General features: G+C 49.3%; 1 protein-coding gene across 5 annotated transcripts in view; it reads left to right on the plus strand.

Moving 5' to 3' along the window:
* PLEKHA7 (pleckstrin homology domain containing A7) overlaps positions 1-24952 on the plus strand; it is a 211626-nt gene that overhangs the window by 171816 nt on the left and 14858 nt on the right. For all 5 annotated transcript variants that reach the window (XM_057553588.1, XM_057553590.1, XM_057553591.1 and 2 more), the window contains 9 exons: positions 623-1145; positions 1913-1999; positions 4601-4654; positions 14364-14432; positions 14608-14688; positions 15613-15762; positions 16324-16425; positions 21753-21861; positions 22029-22255. In XM_057553588.1, coding sequence (XP_057409571.1) covers positions 623-1145; positions 1913-1999; positions 4601-4654; positions 14364-14432; positions 14608-14688; positions 15613-15762; positions 16324-16425; positions 21753-21861; positions 22029-22255 — 1402 coding nt within the window. The remainder of the gene's footprint in view (positions 1-622; positions 1146-1912; positions 2000-4600; positions 4655-14363; positions 14433-14607; positions 14689-15612; positions 15763-16323; positions 16426-21752; positions 21862-22028; positions 22256-24952) is intronic.

Consider the following 24952-nt stretch of genomic DNA (forward strand, 5'->3'; position numbering starts at 1 on the left):
GGTGCTAGAGAGCTGTGAGTATCAGGAGAAGGGGTTTAGATTTTATTTCGTAAGCATTAGGGAGCCATTGATGGTTTTGGAGCACGGGAGTGATTAGATCCAAGCAGTTGACTCTGTACAGCATGGAAACTAGTTAGGAAGGTCTCAGAGTTGTCGGGGTGGAGGTAGTTAATCAAGATCTGGATTAAAGTAATAGGGAAAGAAAGGAATTGATGCCAGCCACTTCCTTTAAGAACCTCCAGGACTTGGTGCTGGGGAACATCTTGGTGACCGGGAGAATCGTGAGGCATCTCCTAGAGATGTGCACACCTGATGGAAAAGCTGACTGATGGCAAGAGAGAGCGAGGCAGGTTTAATCATGCTGCACTTGAAGTGGGGCAGCCAAGTCGGCCTGGTAGGGGGGTTGACACTCCAAGGTTGATGGATAAAGTGGTTTAGGAATCCTCTGCAAAGGGAAGAAGCGACTGAAGTCCTGGGTGTCTGCGTTGATTGTTCTTTGGGGTTCGTACAGGGCTCCCTCACGTGCCTGGCTTTGTGGCTTTGCGGCTTTGCCTAGCTGTGTTTCCAGAAGCCCAGCAGACCCCTTGCTGGTCCTCTTACCTGTCCTCTCCTTTCTCGTCAGCCTGCCCCTGGACCAGACCCTTCCTCGCCAGGGTCCCAGCCAATCCCTGTCCTTCCCAGAAAACTACCAGACTCTTCCCAAGAGCAGCCGACACCCATCAGGGGGCTCTTCACCCCCTCCCCGCAACCTGCCAAGTGACTACAAGTACGCGCAGGACCGAGCCAGCCACCTGAAGATGTCGAGTGAGGAGCGCCGGGCACACCGGGACGGCACCGTGTGGCAGCTCTACGAGTGGCAGCAGCGCCAGCAGTTCCGGCACGGTAGCCCCACGGCGCCCATCTGTGCGGGCTCCCCAGAGTTCGCCGACCAGGGCCGGAGCAGGAGCATGTTAGAGGTGCCCCGCTCCATCTCTGTGCCTCCATCTCCCTCGGACATCCCTCCCCCGGGGCCCCTGAGGGCCTTCCCACCCCGGCGGCCACACACGCCAGCAGAGAGGGTCACTGTGAAGCCACCGGACCAGAGGAGGAGTGTGGACATCTCGCTGGGCGGTTCTCCCAGGAAGGCATGGGGCCACACCACCAAGGTGAGACTCCGGAGGCCCTGCCAGGCTGCTGGGGGCCCAGCATTGGGGCGTTAGGAGCCTCACACGGTTTGAACACAAACTTGAGCAATGTAGGATAATGACAGGTAACACTTATGTAGTACTGTACTTTAGCGCTGGGTGTGGCGCTAGAGGCTTTAATTCTTACAGCACCCCTATGAGGTAGGTGCTGTTATTTCAGGTTTCCCCCGCTATCTGAAGGTAGAGTGTTCCTATGAAACCTTTAGTAAGCCAAAGTGGCAGAAAGCGAAGAAGCAGTTACATTTTCTGTGAAAGTGAAAATCCTCTTTGGATTTTGGTTATCAAAAACAGGTGCTAAAGGTAGGTCTTTTGTAAAATCAAAGTGGCATAAAGCGAACTTTTGTAAAGCCGGGGGTACCCGTGTGCCCATTTCACACGTGAGAACTCTTAGGCATTAAGGGATGAAGTTACTTGCACAGGGTCACACAACTAGAAGTCTGCTTCCTTGCAGCTTGGAAGGCAGGGAAAGATGTCTGTGTTTAACTGGTTCAATTATTTATAATAACCTGACTTAAGTTTTAACTCCGGAGGGGCTCTCACACAGTTTGTCACTGTCATAACCTGGTGAGAAAGATGTGTATCCCAGTTTGACAGATGAAGAGAGTCTGAGGCTGAGAGAGGTGCCATGCCATGTGCTTGGCTGCCCTGGTAGTGAGTGGCAGAGGCTCTGGCCCCCGCCCCCCTCCACGCCCAGCTCCCGGTGTGACCTCCTGTCTCCCCTCCTGCAGAACTCCTCTCACGTGGACCGACGCTCCATGCCCTCCATGGGTTACATGACCCACACTGTCAGTGCTCCCAGTTTACATGGAAAATCGGTAAGCAGCACCTCCTCTCCCCCTCCAGGTGACTGATCTTATCCAGCTTGCAAAGGGCTAATCTCATCAGGGTTCTCCCCTGAGCCAGTCAGATGCAATCCCCATTTTAGAGATGAGGAAACTGAGGCTCAGAGAAGTCGAATGAGTTGCTCAGGCCCATCCCGCTGGCATTGGGACCTCCTGAGGTCAGCGGAAGAGCCTGGGTGGGGGGGGAAGTGGAGGAGAATGTGGTGTTTATTCTCTTTGGGGCAGCATTTTGTCTGCAGCATTTTCCAGCCACCTGCCTTTTTCTCCGGTTAGCTCCTCTCCTTTCTTCCTGGTCTTTGCTGTGATTAGTTCACTGTCTTCAAAACTCAAGTCTGGGTGAGGTTGCACTGCTGGTGGCTGTTTCCTGATAAAAACTACTTCCTGCAGCCCCTTTTCTGCCGGTGCCTTTACTTGTCCTAATGACAGAATTAATGCAGTAATTACTTAATGGTGTGCCGGCACCGGGGTGAAGAGTAATTATAGCGTCGTGCTCCTGCGGTGGCTAATTTCCTCACGATGTGTCTACGCACCTGCAGCTGGAGGAGCTCTCACTGCTTCTCACCCGGTTACGGCGGCACCAGGCCAAGTTGGCCAGGGTGCGAAATTTCGCCATCGGCCAGTTACTGCAGCACGAGCTGACCTTTCCCACCTGCCAGGTCAGCGCTGGTGGGCTCTCTCAGGGCTGGGGGCCACCCCGGGGACAGGGGAGTGACATGCTGGCCCATGCTCCCTCGTGCCCGTGCTCTAGTCTGTCCTGCTGTCTGGCTCTCTCCCTTGTTCCTGCCTGTTTGCTTCTGGATGCTACTGCCAGACACCGTGCAGCGTCATGGGGCCCACGCCCCTGTTGCTGGGGTGGAGGCTGCATGTGGTGTGAGGGACCGGAACTGTGGCTTCTCTGCCTGTGAGTAATGACTGCCAGGCTGGTGTGTGGTCATGTCCAAGGGCTGTGCTAGCTGTCATCCTTGTTGCCACCTTGGGTACTCCCTGGGATGCTGAGAGGTGTGTGTCAGCCTGGAGGGAGAAGGCATGGTGCCCTCTCATCTGGACAGTGCCCTGCTGACTGTCAGAGCAGCTTCACACCCCTTATCCCAGTGAACTTCACAGTAGCCTGGGAGAGGTTAGGTAGGACAGGTGGGAAAGTGACTTGCCCAGGATCCCTCAGCTAGTGGCATGCAGGCTGGAGCCAGATTCCAGGTCCTGTCTGGCACAGTGTTCTAAACTGTTTCCAAGACATGAGGGGTTGCAGGCAAGCTCCTCGAGGAGTAGACAGACAGTCGTGCTCCTGGGCATCCCGAGCGTCTTAAAGAAGATGCTGGTCCACACAAGCCTGGTCCGCCGAGCTGCACAGAAGTAGGCAGAGGACAGATGAGGAGGTTGAGGGAATTGTCACTTTCCTCACCTGTCCTATTTTAGTGGGACCTGAGAGTTACAGGAAATGTATTTGGAAAAATGAATATAAGGGAGCACGTGCAAAAATCCTAATTTGTGAATTTGGGTGATTTTTAATAACATTGCTCTGTCCCTCTTGCTGCGGGACTGGGCTGATTGAGGAAGTAGGAATGGGTAAGGAGACAGTTTAGGGACAGAAATAAGATCTTGCAAACCACTGGTGTCCCTGGCAGTGGTCCTTCAGGCTTTCTCATGCTTAAAAGCACTGCCTGAACGTCTTGCATTATTTCTTTTTGTTTGTTTTACATCAGAGCTCTAAACTCGGATCACCTTCCTAGCCCTGGCTTGCTTTGGCTTGCTGAGAGGCCTCTTAGTTGGCTGAGAAAGTGCCTGGACTGTTTTTCTTAAGCTTTCTTAGCCCCTCTCCCTCACAGTTAGCTTCTGTGATCCATTACATAGGAAGCACAAGTTCTAGGAAATCAAAGAGTCTTTTCCTTATTCTCACTGTTCCTGGTAATTATACTGAAGAACTCAACAGACTGTCAGAGATGACACAAGCAGTCAGGTCTGCCTGGACCTTCCTTATCTAGCTCCTGACCCAGCCACCTTGGCTCCATGCTCAGCAAACGGAGCCAAAACTTCCAGGAAACTTTCTGCAGCTACTGGTACTTATCGTTCCAGAACCCAAGGTCAAAAGGGAACCTCCCTGGGTCACCTAGGTCATCTCCATGCCTCTTCCAGGCATCCATCCACACCAATCAGGGGGTCATTTTCCTTCATGCATGTGAAGTGGCCCAGTGCAAAGGTTTGGAGCGTAGCATGTCCTCTTCCAGGTAGACCTCTCTAGTTCTGTCTCAGGAGCTCGCCTCTGCCTCAGCTGCTCTGCTGTCCTGGTCCTCTGGTGGGATGTGTGCTGTCTCCCTCCTCCTCATCAAACTGTCCCCAGCCAATGGGGGGAACAAGCTGGCTTTCCCCACATGGTAGACCTGTGAGATCCACCATGCTGAGAGAGCTCTGAGCTGCACCGAGACATTTGTGCTTCCTCTGTGGCCTGGATGTGCTGGTCTGCTGTGGTCTCTTGTCCCTGAAGCTGCACAGGTGTAAATGAGTCACACGTGAAGCCCTGAGTTGTGGACACCTTCGGTGTTCATAACTGGCTTTTTTCTCTCTCTGCTTCATTTGAAGGCTGACGATACCTACCTCCAGCTGAAGAAAGACCTGGAGTACCTGGACCTAAAGGTGAGTGGCCTCAGGGGTCTTGCTTTCCTGGGACACTTCCCTTTCGGAGAGTGTCAGCCTCATTGGAGACCAGCCCCAAAGCCAAAGGCCTTGCAGGTCTTACAAATCTGGGTTTCAAATGAAGATGTCTCCTGTCTGAATCAGAAGGGGGATTTTTTGTTTTGGGGTTTTTGATTTTTTTCTTTGGTTGCTGTGGCTTTTGGAAATTTCTTTTTTAAATTGAATATAATTGACATATAACATTGTATTAGTTCCAGGTGTACAACATAATGATATTTGTATATATTGGGAAATGATCACAAATCTAATTAACATCTATCACCATTCTTGGTTACGAATTATTTTTTCCTTATGATGAGAACTTTTAAGATCTACTCTCTTAGCAGCATTCAAATATGCAATACAGTATTGTTAACTATAGTCACTATACTGTACATTACATCCTCATGATTTATTTATTTTATAACTGGAAGTTTGTACCTTTCAGAAGAGTCTAATTTCTTGTAGCCTCAGACTCTGGGCTCCTCTCAGTTTCTTGTGAATTCTGCTGTAAGGTCTCTGGCTTCCAGAATGAGGGCACAAGATCTTGCTTTCTTCCTGTCCTTGGTTAGAACCACAGGGTTCCTCCAAATAATAACCAGTTGCTTCTTCAGAGCCTCCAGTGGGGCGGGGGTGGGTTTGGTTCACAGGGTGCCACTGATGTGTGTTTTCAGGCGCAAGCAGTTTGGTGGATTGTCTGGTTTTGTAGTTGGGGGGTACCGGAGGGCTCTGAGGGGTACCGGAGTCTCCCCTCCGTGTTTAGGAGATGAACGTCGGGCCCCTCCCTGTAGGTGATGAAGGTCAGGCTCTAAATCAGCCTCCACAGCACAGACAGAGCTGGGAAAGCTGCTAGAGAAGCGAGAGGCATTCTGCCTGGAAGAGGGCTGCTATTGTTCTGTTCCCACAGCTCTCCAAAAGCTCCCACTGTGAAAAGCACTTCTTATGCCTGAGCCATGACTTAGACTGAAGGAATGTGACCTTTAATTAACTGCGGATGTGAGAGGGCGGGCAGAGGGCCCTGCGGGAGGACACCCAGGTGACTGCGGCGGGGGCATGCCTCCCTCAGTCCCCAGTGTACCTGGCTTGAGATATTTTTAACTTGGGGATTGTCGTCCAGCCTTGTAGAAGCAGGGATATGAACATTAGGTCCTAAGGCAGCAGAGGAGGGGCCTCCCCACTCTGAGGCAAGATCAAGACCTTTGATTAGGAGTCCCTCAGTTAACTTAATGTATCTGGTAATGAGCACTTGTGCTATATCCAGCTCTGGAGAAGCTAGGGGGGATGGAAGAGAAAAATCGAGGCTCTCTGGCCTTGAGAAACTTCCAGATGTTCTGGGTTGGGGAAAGAAAGCGTCCTGAAATAACACAGACTTTTTTGCAATGAGCGTATAAAGATTTGTCTGGCCCAGTGCTCAGAGCTGAGATAGTGAGGATGACTGTGGCCGCAGTGCTGGGAAGGCTTCTGGAGGAGGTGGCGTGTGTCCAGAGCCTTGAAGAGCCAAGGGTTTAGGTTGGGTGACGTTAAAGGGAGCCATGGCTGGAAAAGTGGGGGCAGATTGTCCAGGTTCCGGAGTCTTTCTAGGCTTTAGGAAGGAAGGTGCAGTGAAGAAAAGTCAGACTTGGCTTTCAGACATGAGCGACACAAGGAGGGTTCTCTCAAAACCAGGACGTTTTCTAGCTTACGTGGTAGTCAGGTCACGTAGAGCATGAGTGAGTGAGTATGGTAGTCAGGCCTCAGTGCCCAGACGTGGTGGTGTGGGCCAGATGTGCAGCCCAGCCCTCCCTCCTGCACTCTGAACCTGGGTAGGTCCTTCCACCATGCCCACCTCCCCCATCTGACCTGGAGCAGACCCCGGCCTCCACCTGCCCTGTGTACCACCACGTCCCTGTTCCCTGGCCTCACCATGCCCGGGGCCATGCAGGTGACACAGAAGTATTTGTAGAGCATCCACGATGTACCGAGGCCTGTGGGAGAGGCGTGGCTCACAGCAGCACAGGTGTACCACAAAACACTCTTCAGAGCGCTTGGTGCATGGTGCGAGGGAACTTAATAAAGTGCCTGAGCCAGAGTAACAGGAAATACCTGTCTTCTGATTCCTGTTTGTGTGAGATAGCCAACCTCACAGTTGGTCCGGGAGAGAAGATCCAGCTCAGGCTGGTTTTATTTAAAGATTATAGAACTTGAGCTCAATAAAAGGGATTTAGAGGGAGAGAGAAAAACTGAGGCATAGGATAGCAGAGTAGAGCCAGGAGTCTGTGTCCTCACTGCCAACAGAAGCGGAATAACAATAGAGGGTAAAATGTGTGTCAGTCACCATGTTTTACTTCTGTTAAATTATGTACCCGCGGCAGTAGCCCTGTAAGGGAGGTGGTGTTATCTCTTTTTCACTGACTGAGGCTCAGAGAAGTAAATGACTCTCCCAAGGCCATGTTAGTAGTTACGGGGGAGTCAGTACTTGGGAGCAGCGCTGACTCTGAAGCTGGTGCTCTTAATCACCCTGCCTCCCAGCCGCTCTTACAATGCTGCTTCTACTACTGTGGACCCAAAGGGATTAAGTTTTTTATGGAGCTGAACTGGGGTCCTTCTGCCAGGAAATGTTTATGCTGTGATAGAGACAAGGTGCATCCTTGGGGTGTTTCACCAGCTAGGAGCCGTATGTGACCAAAACATTAACTAGTGATTGGAAGTTGTCAGTGTTTATCTTGAAAAACAGCTGTGTTGATACCAGAATTTCCCTGGTCTTATAGCTGCTACTCCAGTTGCTAAGCTCCTCTTAGAGAACCAGTCCCCCAATAACAGCACCAGCAGGTGAGAGACACTTGGCTTACCAGCAACATGGGTGGGAAAAGATGCTGGGGTTTGTGTTGTGTGTGAGTCATCATTCAGAAAGTCTGACATCACCTTGGCCTCCCTTGAAGAGACAGGCCTCCCTCCAAATCAGGGAGGCAGTGGGCCTGCTCTGCTCAGACCCAGCTGGGGTGTAGAGTTCCCAGATGGACGTTTCACTTCAGGATCCAGACGAGGGAAGGGCTGGAATCAAAGGAGAGGTGATGAGGGGCTGCAAGAACTGTGGCTGAGGAGTGTATTAGGCGGGATGCTTTTGTTGGCAGGTATCCGAAACCCAAATCAGCCTGCTGAGCCACAAGGGGAATATACTGGTTCACGTAGCCAGGGCTGTGTTCCAGGAACTCAGGCCACGCCACCAACTGTTCTGCTTTCCACATGGGAAGAAAGGTGGCCACTTGCACGCTCAGGTTGGCTTCATCCCAGCCGAGCCTCCCTGTGGAGTGAAGGGTGGGGGATTCCCTAATGGAAAGCAGACTGGGCAGACACAAGAAACACAGCAGCAGGCAGCACAGCTACAGTGCGGATGGTTGAAGGAGGAAGGGGCAATGCAGGCAAGACAGAGACAGTCTGTAAAGCTCTAAATGTTACCATGTGTCTTCCGGGGCTCTGAGGGGCCATTAAGACAAGTGGATCACAGCTACAAGTAGACAGGTTTTAGTTGAGTAGAAGAAAGACTTCTCTAAAAGGGCCACCACAGGTCATAGTGACCTCCCCATCACTGGGGTGCAGCTGAGGCCAGGTGAGCACTGAGTGGGATGAGTGACTGGATCAGGAAAACCCTCAGGCCCGTTGACTCTTGAGATCCTGTGACGTGCTAGACAAGATGAGCTGCCACGAGCCCAGTGGGGGTCCCTGAGACGAGGGCCTCGGAAGACACAATTAAATGGGCAGTGTAGCCCAGCCTGGGCGTGGAGATGGTGCCGAGCACAGCCCCGCTGTGACCAGCTTCTTGTGAGAGGTCCCTCCTGGGTCCTTGTGGGGAGAGGTAAGCCTCTCTGGAGAAGGATGGTCTCCCTGCCCCCACCAGGTTGGCACCGGGTCCCCCGCGTCCCTGTCCCAAAGGCCACAGACTTAAGGATCCAGAGCTCATGTCCCCTCCGCCTCCATCAGCTGATGCTTGGGTTCCAGAACCCGTTGGTGGTGTTTGCCCACATGTTGTGGAGCTTGGTCTCCTGAAGTGAGCATTCCTGCTGGGGTGCCAAATGAGCAAATAAAAGCAGACTCCACTCTCTTAGAAGATGCTCTGTGTTAGTGTCCTCTTTGGAAATGTTTACTTTCCTGGCAGTTTACTTTGGCAGTGCCAGGGTGGAAAGGATTTCACGCTGATTAAGCATCTGTTCTTGCCTGGCAATTTTGGGGCACCTGTTGTTCATTATCTCACTTAATCCTCTCAGCACCTTTGAGCAAATAAGAATTATTATCCGCACCTTACTAATCAGGAACCCGAGTATCAGAGAAGTAACTTCTGCAAAGTTATGCAGCTGAGATTCGAACCCTGTGACTAACTTCACACCTGCCTCCTTTCTTCCGTGTGCCGTGTACCTCATCTGCCCTGAAGTTGCATTTGCTGAGTTGTATTTCTGGCATTAATGTTCTGCTCTTCAGAACCCTACACCGGAGCCAGGTCTGAAAAGGGGGTATGAAGGTTCGCTGTTGTTTACGGCTTGAATTGTTTTTATGCATCTGGGAAGCACAGCTGGGAAAGTGAGGTGGGGGGGAGGGCACCTGCAGCCACACAGGTGGTGCCTTTTAGGTGGAGCAGATTGAAGTCAGCCCCAAAGGGGCTCTTGTCCCTAGTGAGGGACGTCATCAGTGGCTCCAGGTGCCTGGCCTCTGGACTTTTCCCGACAGAGCCTGAGCTCTGGGCTTCTCTGTTCAGAGTCTGTTTCCAGTTAGCTTCTGGAGCAGAGTTCTTAAGTCATGGTCTGGAATACCATCTATCTCAGAATGATCTGGAAGCTTGATAAAAACTTGCAGATCTGGAGGGTTCTGTTGAATTAGAACCGCTGGAAATGATGCCCAGAATTCTGTGTTTTTAAAATCAAGCTCTGGGGTGATTCTTGTGCACAGTAAGCGGAGGTCTTTTATTCTGAAGAGAGATTGTTAACGCTGGTCATGAACTAGAGCAATGAATATGGATGCTTGGGTCTTACCCCTTAGAGACTCTGATTTAATTGGTAATACTCAGGTATTACTCTTTAAGAAAGAAAGACACTCCCTAGGTGTTCTAATGTGTAGGTATGGCTGAGAAACATGGTTTAAAAGCAGTGGTCCTCAAAGTGTGATCCCAGATGAACAGTGTCAGCAATTCCTGGGGCTTTGTTAGAAATGAGCAATCTTGGCTCCCACCCCAGAGCTGCTTAGTGAGAACCTTTGGAGGTGGGGCCCAGCAAGTCTGTATATTCCCAGCCCTCCAGATGATTCTGAAGCATGCTCAAGTGTGAGAACCATTTTTTAGTGGAGTGCTTCCCACTCCTGGCTGCACATCAGACTCACCCAGGAGGGCTTTTCAGAATCCCAGTGCCTAGGCCCCACCCCAGACCAATTACATCCAAGTTTTCTTGGAGTGGGACTCAGGCATCAGTCTTTTAAAGCTCCTGGGTGATCTCAGTGGTGGAGGCAGGGTTGAGATCCAGTGTCTTAGTGGGTGGGGACAGTTCCCTCTCAAAGGAGCTGGAAGCATTTGGCATCATGGGTAAGACATAATGGTTTAGGTGTGGAAGCGAGGGTCTGAGGGACCAAAGGTGGGTGGGGCTGAGACTAATGCATGGCTCCACTCTAAACTACAGATTCAGTATCTTACAGTATGTGATGGGGGGGAGGACAGAGGAAGAAGCAGTCCCCTCTTGCCTTCTGTGGCAGAACCAGGAAGGACATGGGCACTGAAATCAGCACTCTCACGTAGACTAGCCTGCACGAAGATCCTTCAGGCAGCGCTTATGATCCCCCATTTACGGATGAGGGAACTGAAGTCTGGAAAGGTCCACCGGCTGGGAGGCCGCATAACCAGACTGAGACACACTCATTTGAACTGCACAACACACCTCCTCCTTAAGGTTTCCCCTTGCCAGTTCCCCAAATTCTGGCTCCTTCAAATGTCATTTGATGTCTTACCTGTTACGATTTGTTGTATTTGCCTTTTTGTTTGGAACAGATAAAAAATAATGAACCTTTGATCAACGTGCTTTACAAAGTGCTGAAGAAGTCAGCACGGGGCTGTCGGCCCAGGAGAAGCGTAAGATGATCTGATCTGTATCTCCAGGCGGGGCCATTCCATTGCTTCTGGCTCAGTGCCGACTCCATCACTTGCTTCACCAGGGGCTCTCCTGACCGCCCCCAGGCTTCCTGCGAGTCATTTCGGATTATTTTCTGTCTATTGAAGCTCCCTCAGCGTTTTGGCTGGTGCACCAGGCTGAGCCTCTCATCCGTAGTGTTTTGACTCCATCATTTGTGCTGCCATTGGGGGCGGGGGGTGGGGCTTGCCTAGCTTGCCACCAGCTTGTGTTATGTCCCCATTCTCGCTCGTCTGCCTTCATGGTGGGGGCTGCCCTAGAGCCTGGGTTCCTTGGGAGGGAGCAGCAGTTCCTGGTCACCTTGGAGGAGCTGGGGTGTCCTGAGATTCCACCGTGGCCCTGGGATTAGGGTGGCTCTTCTTCAGGGCAGGGTGTTGATGTTTGAAAACATTCTGGAGCTGGACTAGAACAAAACGCCCACCTCCCCACCATCCACCCCTTTGAGGGATGCAGAGGTAGTGCCCGAAACGTGACCAGCTTTTATAGCATTCCAAGGGAGGCTGCAGGTTGGAAAGCAGAAGCTGTATCCAGTCATCTTGGGCCCTGCATATAGGTGTCTTGGGATGTGCTGGAGGGGAGTAAGATGCCTGGGAGGCCTTTAATTGCTTTCCGATGTGGAGACTCTTTCAAATGGATGAGTGCCCACTAACTTTCACTTTTTCTGGTGACAGAGGTGCTAGGGACCCATAGTTGATGTTTTGAATGGATTTAAACATTGCTATCACAAAGTGCAATTTTCAAAGGAAAATTAGATATAATATACTGTTTGTGGCTGTGTCTTAGAAGCCTCAGCTCTCTGGAACAAAGCTAAATTCGGAAGCTTAAAGGGCCTGTGAGGTGTGTAAACACTGTCACGAAGCCCTTGCTCTAAAGCCTGTGGCCTTTACTCCACAGAAAGAGGTCTCAGGCCCTGAGCACAGCCAGCTCACCTCGTTTTGTCACATTCACAGACTCACTAAGCAAACGCTTCTCAAATATCCTCAATACGCCGGGCCCTGGGCTGGGCTTTGAGGATACAGAGAAAATACATCACAGTCCCCACAGTCCCTCCTAATTAGGTTATTGTCCAGTGAGGGGAGACAGAACAGATCATCTACTAAGGCCCATAATAGTGGCAGACACAAGGGGTGGGAGGATGTCCCGTGATGGGTACCAAACCCAGATGGAGGGAGGGAGACAGGGAAGAGCAGCAAGTGTGTCCCTTCTGCTGAGTTTCTAATCCTCATAGACTCAGTCATTTGAACTCCTAATTCATAGCACCTTAAAAGCAGCACATTAAAAGGGGACAAAGGCGAAGTTACTTCTTAGGAAAGAGGGAGTGCTCATATCCTGAGAGAGAGAAGAAACATTATAAGTCAATTTGAAATGGAAATGAAAGCGCAGAAATTTGGGAGCATTTAGCTAGATAGGCAAATAGTCCTAAACACGATCTTCTAAGAAGTTCTATATTACTGATTTTTGTAATGACTCTGATTCATCCCCCAAAAGGTTGAATTTATATTCAGTGTTCTGTGAAGGTAGTAAAGGACATACTTTTAGAAAGCTTTCCATCAAAAAGTTTAAAAGACAGCTTTCTGAAAGTGCCCTTTTTGTGCAGAAGTACCTCATTCCTTGCCTGATGGGGCTGGATAAATGAGGCATTGCTCAGTTAGACTCTCTGCCTTGCTATTTCAGTATCGAAAACATATCATTTGGAAAAAGCTTCAGTGACATAAAGGGAAGAGTTTGGTTAAGAGGAAAAGTCCCCAAAGCATTATCTCAATTTGAAAATGATTTCCTCCTAGGAAGCGAGGCAAGGGTCAGCCCCTTGGAGGGTAGACAAGCTTACGGCCCCTCGCTTTGGCAAAGGACTGTGACACAGAGTGAAGACTCCCTTACCTCTACCTGCTAGGTTCCCGAGTCCTGCCTGGGAAACTCAACACCTGCCTGGTGTTGGTGGCTCACCAGGATCAATTCCCCTTCCTCGCTTCCCCCACTGCGCCCCCTACCCTTGCAGGAGCCAGCATGTTTTGTGGATTGTTGCTGTGGTCAGTGTGTTCTGTGACTGTGTGTATGGTTGTATGTACACATAATTTGCCAGTTTGAAGAGCAGAATTTGGCTGGAGTTCTACTTTTTCTAGGACTGACCTACATGTATTTCCCTTTCACCTACCTGTGAGGCAATAAGCAATTTGCCGAGTGCATTCCAGTGTGCCAGGCCTTCCGTTCGGGGCTGACTTTACCAAGATAAAGAAGACAGTGGTCCCTGTCCTCTACTGTGCCGCCAAAGGGAGCAGGGGAATGGGTGGGGGCAGGTCTGCAGCCCAGGCTCAGCCTTCAGCTCAAGGCGTGGAGAGGGCTTCTCCCTTGACCTTCACCTTGACCTTTAGATTTGGGCACATGGTCGGCTTGAGTTTTGAGGGGAATGTTTGCTAATATATCTCTGCTTCTGATTCACACTCACAAACTTAATGGAGTAGGGAGAAAGTGAGGGCCATTTCTCCAGCAGCTGTGTGTCCCTCCATACTGGGACCCTCTGCATAGGGACTCTGCTATGGCTAGCTCCATCCTCCATTTCTCTGGTCAGATCTGCAAAATGGAGTTCAGCAAGACGGCCTCCCCTACAAGGGGCATGTTTGACCTGGCCATCCCTGACCATGGTTTGGCCATGGGGGTGCATCTGTGAAAAAGGTTCCCCTGCCCCTGCACAGTTTTTGACAAAGAAGGAGATTTGGAGGAAATGAAAACATGGACTAAAAGAGTTAGTGTTTAACTTCGTAGGGGTCAGTGAGAGATGGGCAATGTGTCGCCCACGCTGGGTCTAGGCAAAGATGGCAAATGTTGTGAAATTCCACTGGCTTCTAAGTTTGGATGATTTTTGTCTACTGCTTTGTGGTTTCCTTTCTTGAGAGGACAGGGTAGCTTGTAACTTGTATTGCAAGTACAGCTATTCAGGGATCAGTTGAAAACCTCAGCCAGGAACAATCCAGGCTGCTTCTTCTCTTGGCCAGATCCTCTTCCCAGATAACAGAAGAGTGAGGAAGGCTGATCTTAGTCATGGGGAGGTGGGCTGTTCAGACTTCCTTGAAGTAAGGCTCAACGATGCCCAAGGGATTTGCTAGTTCTTCTTGGTCCACCCATCCTATGGCCCTGGGCAGGGTCATGGACTTCTGTTAATTATGTTTGACCCCAGGTTTAGTAGCAAAACTCTCTTATCAGTGGCAAATCTTCCAAGATTCATACTGAACTCACTTGGGGCAAATTTAAGCTTTTACAATTGATGATGCTGTAACTTGAAAGTCTGTGTTTTCTTCAATTTGAGAAATTTACAAGTACTACTAAAAGATCTCAAAAAGATTTTCTTTTTTCCCTGAAATTAAATAAGCATAAAAATAAAGCAGGTATTGCCCAAGTTTTTGCCCTTTCCATGCCGTGCCCCTACCTGCCACTGACGAGACTTCCACACCTGTCCATTGTAGGGGTAACTTTCCTTCTTGACTTCTGTTTCCGAACCCCGTGGTTAAACCTCCTTTAAATTGTTCACCTCCCAGATGACAGGCCGGGATCTTCTCAAGGACCGAAGTCTGAAGCCAGTGAAGATTGCCGAGAGTGACATTGACGTGAGTGAGCAGAGTGACGGGCTGACCCCTCACCTGCCTGCTGCCTCCAGACCCAGGGTGGGCAGCTTCAGGCAGGGTTTGGATGGATCTGTAGCCAAAGGCTTTTGGATCATGCTCCAAGGCCATGGCCTTTTCTCATCATCCCAGGCCCTCTCCAACCTGTTCTTGTTCACAGGTTAAACTGAGCATCTTCTGTGAACAAGACAGGATCCTCCAGGACTTGGAAGACAAGATACGAGCCCTTAAGGAGAACAAAGTATGTATCGGTTTTGCGTAATCTTAGGCTGGGTGGCAGGGGTTTTGTCATCCTGTGTTTCCTCAGTATAGACTGGACTCTCATGTTAGTACTGGACAGCAGATGTTAGTTTATCCAGAACAATGTCTTTGAATTTAAAGGGTATTGCTTGTGGGGTTTCTGTCTGAACGCAGAGGAAACCTTACAGGGAGACCTCAGCCTACTTATTATTCCAAGTACCACCTCCCTGACCTTGATTCTGCTCTGGGCCACCCCCACCTCTCCCTGGAAGCCCTGTGAGGTGAGCCTGGGAGAGGACGGCTCCACTGGCTTGCAGTGATGACCCCAGGCTCCTGAACCCCAGGGAAGCGGGGGCTGCCTTGGAGAAAGTGGCCAGAGTCGTAGCAGGGCAGAGGCTCTCACTTCCTAAAGCTCCTTTCCTCTAAGGATCTGGGCCATAGCGGAAGCAAGTCTGGTTGGGAGGGGAGGAATAGGCTGGTAGCCACTGATGTTTGGTCTCTTAGACACTTCGTGTGAATTTTTTCTTTTCCACATTTTAACAAGGCATTATATTTGTGATTCTCAAGGTTTATAAATAACATGGCCTTTTTATTCAAGTGCTTAGAGAGTTTTCCATCTGTTCTTTGATTTAGCCTCATAGTGTATCCCCTAAGGAGTGGATGGCCTAATGCCCAGTTTATAGATGAGGAAACAGGCACAGAGCTGTTAGGTGATTTGTCCCAGGAGGCCACCCAACAGGCAGAGTCAGAGCTGGAATCAGAGGCCTTGACTCTCAGGCCCCTAGCTGGGCGCTGGCCCCTTCAGCCTCGGTTAGATCCAGCAGGTTTGCTTCGTTCCTGGCATGGCGGGGCGGGGTTGGAGGGGACGGCCTCCGGGAGTGTTCTGCCATCCTCTTGCTCTTTGGCCCCGGTCTGTCTGGTGCAGGATCAGCTGGAATCCGTGCTGGAGGTGTTGCACAGACAGATGGAGCAGTACCGAGACCAGCCCCAGCACCTGGAGAAGATTGCCTACCAGCAGAGGCTGCTGCAAGAGGACCTTGTCCACATCCGGGCAGAGCTCTCCAGAGAGTCCACTGTGCGTAGAGGGTGTGGAGGGTGGCAGACGCTCCCCTGCCCTCCCCAGCATGGGCTGGCCAGGGGGCTGCTTTTCTCACCTCCCAAGCTGTAGTGGAGTTGGTGGCCGGGGGCAAGAGTCTTGGCATAGCAGAACGCCTCCAGGCTGCCTCCTAACTGTAGCTTACCTGGTCTCTACCGGTGCCGTAAGGTGCCTTCTGTCAGTGAATCCTGGGTGGCTACAGTGACACCCAAGGGGTCAGATGTTTGAGAGCAGCCTGCAAGGCTGTTCCCCTGATCTGTGCACAGTTAACTCTAAGACGTCAGAATTTCTACTCTTTTGTCTATCTGATGTGGTACAGGCCCTTTCTGCCAGAGCTGGGAACCAAAGCATCCCCAAAGGTGGGAGAGGGGACGGTGCAGGTGGCCTGTCTCTCTCCCCAGGCCTGCCTGAGACCCACCAGGCTCCCCTTCCCTCGTCCCCTGTCGGGTCAGCAGTGGTCAGGAGCACAGGTGCTCATGGGGCCTTCTGGGGGGTGGGCGTGGCATAACTAAGAATCAGAAGCATTTCCTTGGCCAACAGGAGATGGAAAATGCCTGGAATGAATACCTGAAGTTAGAGAGAGATGTGGAGCAGCTGAAGCAGACCCTGCAGGAGCAACACAGAAGAGCCTTTTTTTTCCAGGTGACCCAAGGGTTCTTCATCCCTTCTGAGCTCTGATTTCTTCTTGGGGTCTTCACCTGTGGGGGATGTTAGCCCTACCCAGGGGCCTTCTCTTTTTGCACCTGGACTCAGCCTGCTCGCCCCCCCAAGCGCTCCCTTGGGGAACCCTTGCCCCAGCCAGGCTGTCGTGAGAAGCCTCACCTCAGCTCCCCCCGCCTCTCTGCACTCAAAGACAAGCTCCCGGGCATTTTTCTAAGGGTTTTAGTACTGATCATTTGGGGAAACAGCCCCAAGAGGAGACAGTAGTGACCTTGAGAACCTTGCAGATACTTGAGGGTGATCTGTGTTCCTGGTTCTTGGCCCTGCCTTGGGTTCCTAGCTACTCACTTAGCAGCAGGAAGCCCCGCCTCCTTCCCTCCCGGACTCCTGAGGATAGATGTTATCAAGCCTTCACCTGATCAGTAGTGTGAATTCAGGCCAGGTGGGGTGATACCCATTGCTGTGGCCCCTTCCTCACTCAGGAAAGGCAGCCTTAGAGCCCTGCCTTCTCTGCCCTAAAACCAGCTGCCCCGTTGATAGCTGCCTCTGCCTCCAAAGCTGAGAGGAAGAAAGGCCCTGTGTGGTTTTCCTTCTTCCAGGTTGGGTCCTCCAGCTGCCAGTGTTCCCCCACTGGGGTGCCCAACCAGGCTTCCACCCCACCCTCAAAGTTTTGAAAATGGAAAATAACCTGCTTTTGAACCTAACTTCAGATCTGTATCTCTTCTTTCAGGACCCTGACATAAATTCTATTTATTTGAATTCAGCAAGCATTAACTGAGGGTTCTTGTGTACAAGGCACCCTGTTGGGCCAGTTTGGGAGCTAGGCGTGCTAATTGATGAACTAGTTCTAGCCAAGCCTCTTCATTCAAGTGATTTAATGAATGTGTTGACTCTCTTCACATCAGCATCACCCCAGAAAACTGAAGGAATTCAGGAGGAGGTTTAGGTTTGTGGACTAGGAGGCTTTTCCCAGGCCCTGCTATGCTTCCGCTCACCTCCACTTGCCGCTTTAGAGCTGGTCCCAGAGAGCCTGGTCTAGGAGCATGTGGAGGAGACTCTTGCTTGTAGTTCAGGGTTGGCCTATGAGGTCACCCAGAACTTGTCTGTCTCCTGTGGCTGTTGGGTTTTTCCCATAATTTCCCTTCATTTGAGCTAACATTTTCCTCTTCTTTTTGTATCCCCAGTATTTAGCATAGTGGCTTGAAAATAAATAGGTGAATATTGTTGGCAAAGTCCTTTAAACAATTGTTTCTAGTTACTAGTTCCTTGAACTGTTTGGTCTCATTAGACTTATCTTCTTGGACTTCAACCATCCACATTAATTTCAGCCATAATTTTTTTTAGCTTTTCATTCCTTATGTTTCTTTAATTATACAGAAAACACACAAATGCATCTCCCTGAAAAGTCCAAACAATGAGAAGCAAAACCAAAACAGGACACAAAAGCTCCTCCTCCCTCCTTCCCTTCTCTGTCTGGTCCCTCCCCTTCCCAGCATGTAATCAGTGCCATCAGTTTGCAGTGTTGCCTTCCAGACCATTTTCTTTGCATTTCCAAACGTATGCAGGTACATAGTATCATATAATTTATTTGGGGGAGGGAGTTGGGCTTACTTAAACAGGAATCATACTTACACATTGTTTGGTAACTTGCTTTTTTGTCATAACTTTATGTAATGGAAATCTTTCCAAGAAAGATACCCCCAAGTTCATGCTGCCCTGTATGGTAGCTATTTAAATTTAAACATAAATTAATTAAAATTAACTAAATTAAAAATATATTCCTTAGTCACACCAGAATTATTTCATGTGGCTAGTGGCTTTCTGTATTGGACAGCACAGATTATAGAAGATTTACATAATCTCAGAAATTGTATTAGACATTGTTGGTCTTGATGCTACAGATTTCATAGTGTGGATATCCCATACTTTTTTTAGCCATTTGTCTTCTGATGGGCATTTAAGTTATTTGCAGTGTTTTACTTTTATAAATGGTATCACAGTGAGCATCTATGTAACTGCCTTTAGAGCTTGTTTATGAGCATTTATCTAAGATAGGCTCCTAGGAGTGGACTTGTTTGGGTTGACATGAGTGTACATCTTAAATGTTGGCAGATACCACCAAATCACCCTCTAAAAGGCTGCACTCATTTGCCCTCCCACCCATAGTGCATGAGAGTACTGTACCTGTTTACCCACATCCTTGCCAACACTTGATGTTATCAGTCTTCTTAGTTTTTGCCAGTCTGCATGCTGAAAAAGGACATCATGTTTTTATTTGCATTCATTTAATTACTAGTAGGTTAAACATCTTTTTTTATGATTATTGGCTATTTGTATTTCTACTGTACCTTATTTCGTGGTAATTTAACATACAGCAGGCCCAGAATCCTTTTTTCCCTCCAAAAAACAAATGGGTGCCATGTATAGGTCTTGTCACAGACTTCCTAGAGAACTTAGCCCTATAAGTTACTAGGAGACAGGCCAGTTTGAAGCCTGGTCCCTGCAGCTTGATTTCCACCTAGCCTAGTGGCATTGCTCATGCTTTCCCTGAGTGCCACGATGACCTGGGAAGCTCACAAAGCCTTTCTTTGAGCAGGCTCTGTGCTAACTTCTTTGGTGTAATTCTAGACCAGGCAAGCTGCTAGAGTCCTGAATAAATCATTGACGCTGGAGATAGGCTTGCAGCCCCATATGCAAATTCTCAGTAATGGGGCTTGGAAACTCACCCCTCTTTAGCCAGGTTTGGCTGTGAGAAAACCCATAGCCTTTTGAGTAAAGATGAGTAGCTTTATTTATGAAGATCCTCATGGCCACCCAAGCAGGGAAACCAGAGGGTAAAAGAACTTCCAGGTAACTCTGAGAGTCAATGAGAGGTGAGGCTACGTGTAGGTGTCCCTACTTCTGGACAGTGAGTTCAAGCCTTTGCTGAATGTAGTACATTGGAGCCTTCCTGCTCGGTGTGATGTGAGGATACAGGTATGAAACCCCACTCTCGTGTTCCCCAAAAGCTTCCTTCACCTTGTCGTTAAGTTCTGAAATTCCATCGTCCTTGGATTGAAGTTCTCTGGCCTTTGCTTCTCTCTGCTCTTCTCTTACATGTTGAGGTGACAGGCAAAATAGGGGCAGGATTGTGAACTGACAGGTAGAAGTACGCCAGGTAGACTGCCAGGGGAGGAAAGAGAGAGAGGGAGAGATGACCTTAACCCCATGCTCCTTCTTCACCTGTTCCCAACACTCTGCTTGGGGACCTCAGCTCTAGAGATAATCCTCTTAGCTCAGTTAACATGTCTGTTTTAGGACATTTGTTCTTTAGTGTGGAGCTGAGCATTAAGCCTGTTATTTGCTTATCAGCCCTGAGGATGTGCACTGGTGTTGGAAGGGTGGAGAGAGTATGAGAGTGTGAGCTCCCCTTAGGAGGGAGGCTTCAGACGTCTGTTGTTATATCTGTTAGATAGTATTTGATCAGGGAATTTTATGTGATTGGTCCTTTATTTATTCAGCGTACATGTACTGAGAACCTGCTCACTGCCCAGCCCTGTGGGGATGTATCCAGGAACAGTGGTCCATAAATATCACACACGTGAGAACTCTTCCAATTGAGCCTGGCAGTGTACCTGGAAAGGAGATAGGGGTGTGGAGCCTTCCTTTTTAAGTCCATGGGGTGGGACCATGATAATTTTTAAATTAAAAGAATACCATATCTGATGTTTACACAACTCGATTAAAAGGTGCCCACGACCCTTTAACCACAGCAAACCCTGCTCACCTCTTTCTAGGGCCTCTTCCCTGGTGGTTTGGGTGTAGCTTCTCAGAGTTTGCGCATGGTTGTGTAGCCTGCCTCTTTTCCCATCGTACTTTTTAAAAAAAAATAACAGCTTTATCATGTAATTCACATACCATAAAATTCACTATTTTTTTTTTTTAAAGATTTATTTTTTTTATTGATTAATTGATTGATTGATTGCTATGTTGGGTCTTCGTTTCTGTGCTAGGGCTTTCTCCAGTTGTGGCAAGCGGGGGCCACTCTTCATCACGGTGCGCGGGCCTCTCACTGTCACGGCCTCTCTTGTTGCGGAGCACAGGCTCCAGACGCGCAGGCTCAGTAATTGTGGCTCACGGGCCCAGCCGCTCTGCGGCATGTGGGATCTTCCCAGACCAGGGCTCGAACCCGTGTCCCCTGCATTAGCAGGCAGATTCTCAACCACTGCGCCACCAGGGAAGCCCAAAATTCACTATTTTAAAGTAGGTAATTCACTGATTTTTTTTTTAGCACATTCACAGAGTTGGGTAGCCATCCCCACAATCAGTTGTGTAACATTTCCATCAAGCCCCAAAAGAAACCCGGTATCCATTTACAGTCACTCCCCATCCCCACCCCAACTTTCTACCCCTGCTCTAGCCAACAACTAACCTACTTTCTATCTTTATGGACTTAATCTATTCTGGACATTTCCTATGAATGAAATCATACAGTATGTGGCACTTTGTGTCTGGCTTCTTTCACTTAGCATAATGTTTTCAAGGTTCATCCATGTTGTAGCAGACATAGTACTTCATTCCTTTTTACTGCCAAATAATATCCACTGCCCCTTATACTAAATCCAAAATCCCAAGATTCAGCTCTGTCTTCAAAAAGATGCTCTTTATATTCTAGGGATGGTGTAACCTCTAGTCCTTGCCTTCTCTTCCCTTCTGCCATGGTTGCCTAAGACAGTCTTTTTTTTAAATTGTAAAATATATGTAGCATAAAAATTTACCTAACCATTTTTAAGTGTACAGTTTGGTCCTGTTAAGTGTATTCGCATTGTTGTACACCCAATCTCCAGAAATTTTTTCATCTTGAAAAACTGCAACTCTGCACACATTAAACAACAATCTGCATTCCCCCCTCCCCCCAGCCAAAACTGGAGCTCTGTACCCATTAAAAAAACAATCCCTATTCCCCCTCGTCTCAGCCTCTGGCAACCACCCTTCTATTTTTCTGTCTCTGAATTTGGTTACTTTAGACAACCTCACATAAGTGGAATCATACAGTATTTAAGGGAGTCTATTTTTAAATGAGGTGGAAACAGGAAAGGTAGACTGTGAGAGCTTCTCTGAAATTTCTCCCCTGGACCTTGGGCATCTTTCACATCTGCACTTGCCCAGGAAGCCATGAAGCAGGCTTGGCTCTAGACCTGCTGGGGTTTCCAAAGGGGATACTGCCCCCCAGGGTGAGGGGCTCTGTCTGAATGACAGCAGAAGTCCTAGGAAGAAACTTCTGGTGAGGAGCTAAGAAGGAAATGAACCCACTACCTCTTCTTCCTCAGGAGAAATCGCAGATACAGAAGGATCTCTGGAGGATCGAAGATGTCATTGCAGGCCTGAGTGCAAATAAAGAGAACTTCAGAATCCTGGTGGAATCGGTCAAAAATCCGGGTGAGCGGGCCATCTTCCTGGGGGTGGGGGTGGTGGAGGCCAGCGCCTGGAGCTGGGGGATGGCCCCTGGGGAGGTTGGGTCTTCGTGGCCTAAGTCACTCCCCTTGTCCTCCGAGGAAGAGGGTCTTTGTTCCATCGCACCCTTTGCTTCTCTCCACACCCCTCAGAGAGGAAAACAGTGCCTTTGCTTCCTCACCCTCCTGTGCCTTCAATCTCCTCTTCTGAGAGCAAGCCGCCCCTGCAGCCCAGCCCGCCCACCAGCCCCATGCGGACCCCTCTGGAGGTTCGACTCTTCCCCCAGCTGCAAACCTACGTGCCGTACCGACCTCACCCGCCCCAGCTGAGGAAGGTGACGTCTCCCCTTCAGTCACCAACCAAGACGAAGCCCAAAGTTGTGAGTATTGATGACCAGGAGCTGGGCGCTGTCGTTTCCTCTCTGGCAGATGATTGTCCTTCTCTGTCCTCAGGTCGTCTTCTCTTGGGAGAGAAGCTTTTAGGGAAGCTTGGGGAGACAGACCAGCCAGAGTCCTGAGGGGTTCCTGAGCCATGAGCAGTTAAGGAGAGGTAGGGGCCCCTGCCATTGTGCTTAGTCTCCCAGAACTGGAAGGGCCCTTAGAGGTGATCTAGCCCACCTCTCCCATTTTGCAGCTGGGAAGACTGAAGCCTAGCAAGAGGCAGTGACTGCACTGAGTAGGGCAGAATTTGTGATCTGCGTCGTGCAGAGAAGTGTGTGACTGCCCCATGCAGGGCTCCGTGCAAACCTGCAGCTTGGGCAGTGAGCTCACCTTAGCAGAAGAGTGTCCTTATCTCCACCTGCGGCTGAGGATTGTGCTGGGTTGTGAGGATGCACGTGGTCTTCACAGTAACCTCTGGGAGTATAGACAGGAAGGTCAGTATCTCCATCCCACAGATAAGAGAACTGAGGCCCAAGGTGTTAAAATTTGCATAAGGTCTCCATATTAGTTAGTAAATCCAATCCACATCTCCTGACCATTCTTTGTGCCATCTGACATCTAGCTGGACATTCAGCCCTGGTCCTCAGGTTAGGTATGCGGCCCATGTGGTTGCCTGGGCCAACACCTTGGCTTGCCTGGCATAGAGAGGGGCCAAGCCCTTGGCTGAGTCTGGGAGCACAGAAGGCTCTAAGGAAATAAAAGATGTGGTCCAGGTACTGTGATAGCTCATGTTTCCAGGGCAGGCCAGCCTTGGCTGGAAAACATGAGGGGCCTGGTCCAAGTGTCAGGGAAGCTATAGCAGAGGGGACCTTGGAATGGAGACCTCTAGGTTTTTGCCAACAAGGGCTTGAAGGAGCTTTGCCTGGGCACCGTGTATGCTTAGGACGTCTGACAAGATCAGTGCACAGTGCTGGCTAAAACACACGAGTTCCTATACCTGGTCTTCACCGTTCACCTGCTTCCAGCCATGGTCTAGAGCCCAGAGCTGGAAGACAGGCGCAGGGAACCAGGGTCATTGTGAACTTCTTTATCTTGAGATTTCCTTCCCACTCCCAGATCTAAGAGTCATGGAGCACCAGCCACAAAACAGGAGGTAGAAAATAGCAAAACAAATAGCAGGAGTGGCTGGGACAGACAGGTGCTGATATAATGCAAGATGCCTGCCCCCTGGGACGAGGAGCAAAGGGAAAAAGGCCTGTGAGCAGGACTGCGTGGATTCCAGCCCTTGTCTGTCTCTGGGTCTTCAGGCAAGGCCCATGCCCTCTCTGAGCCTCCTCAGTTTCCCCTTGTGCAGAACAAGCAGCTTGAAACAGACGAGGACAGAGGCTCCTCTTCATAGCTTGGTTGCTGTGGCTCGGAAGCAGGGCCTTTCCACTTGGTTGAGCGCCAGGGTCACCAAGGTGGGGGGGCCTTCTCTCCCCTCCTTCTAGTTGTATATATGTTCACCAGTTTTACCATTTTTATTGTTGGTTGCTTGTTTTATATTTATTTTTGTGAAACAATGATATCCATCCTGAAATTGACATAAAACATGAATATATAATTTAGTAAATAGTAATAGACTACCCATGTCATACCAACACTCAGACCAAGAAATAGGACTTTTTTTTTTTTAATTAATTTTTACTGGAGTATGGTTGCTTTACAATGTTGTGTTAGCCTCCACTGCACAACAAAATGAATCAGCCATACACATACAGATAGCCCCTCCCTTTTGGACTTCCCTCCCATTAGGTTACCACAGTGCATTAGGTAGAGTTCCCTGTGCTGTACAGTATGTTCCCATCAGTTGTCTATTTTATACATAGTATCAATAACGTATATGTGTCGATCCCAGTCTCCCAATTCCTCCCACCCCACCCCCTATCCATACATTTGTTCTCTACGTCTGTGACTCTAAGAAATAGGACTTTGCCAGCAATCAGAAGCCCTTGGGCCTGTGGGTCCCTTCCCAGTGTAGGCCCTTTCTCTTTCTCCCAGAGGTAACCACTATCTTGACTTTTTTGATAATTTCCTTGCTTTTTTGTTTTGTTTTGTTTCACTACCTATATTTGCATCCGAAACACTTCTATTTAGCCCATATATAATACTGTATTTATTCTTTCGTATCTTGCATCCTTTCAACAGTATGTTTGTGAGATTCACCCATATTGTTGCATGTAGCTATAGTTCTTTCATTTTTATTTGGCTTCTCTTAAATTTAATGTCATTTTTTTATTAAACAATACTCTGAAAGGGTACAAAATCAAAGGATATAAAAAAGTATGCAATAAAGTGTCTCCCTTCCACCCTCTGTCTCCAGACATTCTATTCCCTTCAACCAAAGGCAATCAGTGGTTTGCGTTTATCTTTCTGGGGGGCTTTTTTAGGAATTGGTGATTCCAAGATCTTGTCAGGGTTTGGAAACCACTGATGCTCAGAGAGCCTCTGGGTATCTTAGGTAGGCAGCTTAAACTTCACACAATAATGAAATGTGTTGCTTTAGAAGAGTGCTGATAAACCTTTGCAAAACAAGCTTACAGCACCCTTTCCTGAACTCTGGAAAACAAAGCAAAATTAGGCTAAGAAACGGGGCGGTTAGGAGGAAGGAGTCTGGGTGGTCATTTGTGCCAGGAGTGGGTGTTCATGGCAGTCAG

This window comes from Balaenoptera acutorostrata, chromosome 9 (assembly GCF_949987535.1).
Source record: "Balaenoptera acutorostrata chromosome 9, mBalAcu1.1, whole genome shotgun sequence".
NCBI lineage: Eukaryota > Metazoa > Chordata > Mammalia > Artiodactyla > Balaenopteridae > Balaenoptera > Balaenoptera acutorostrata.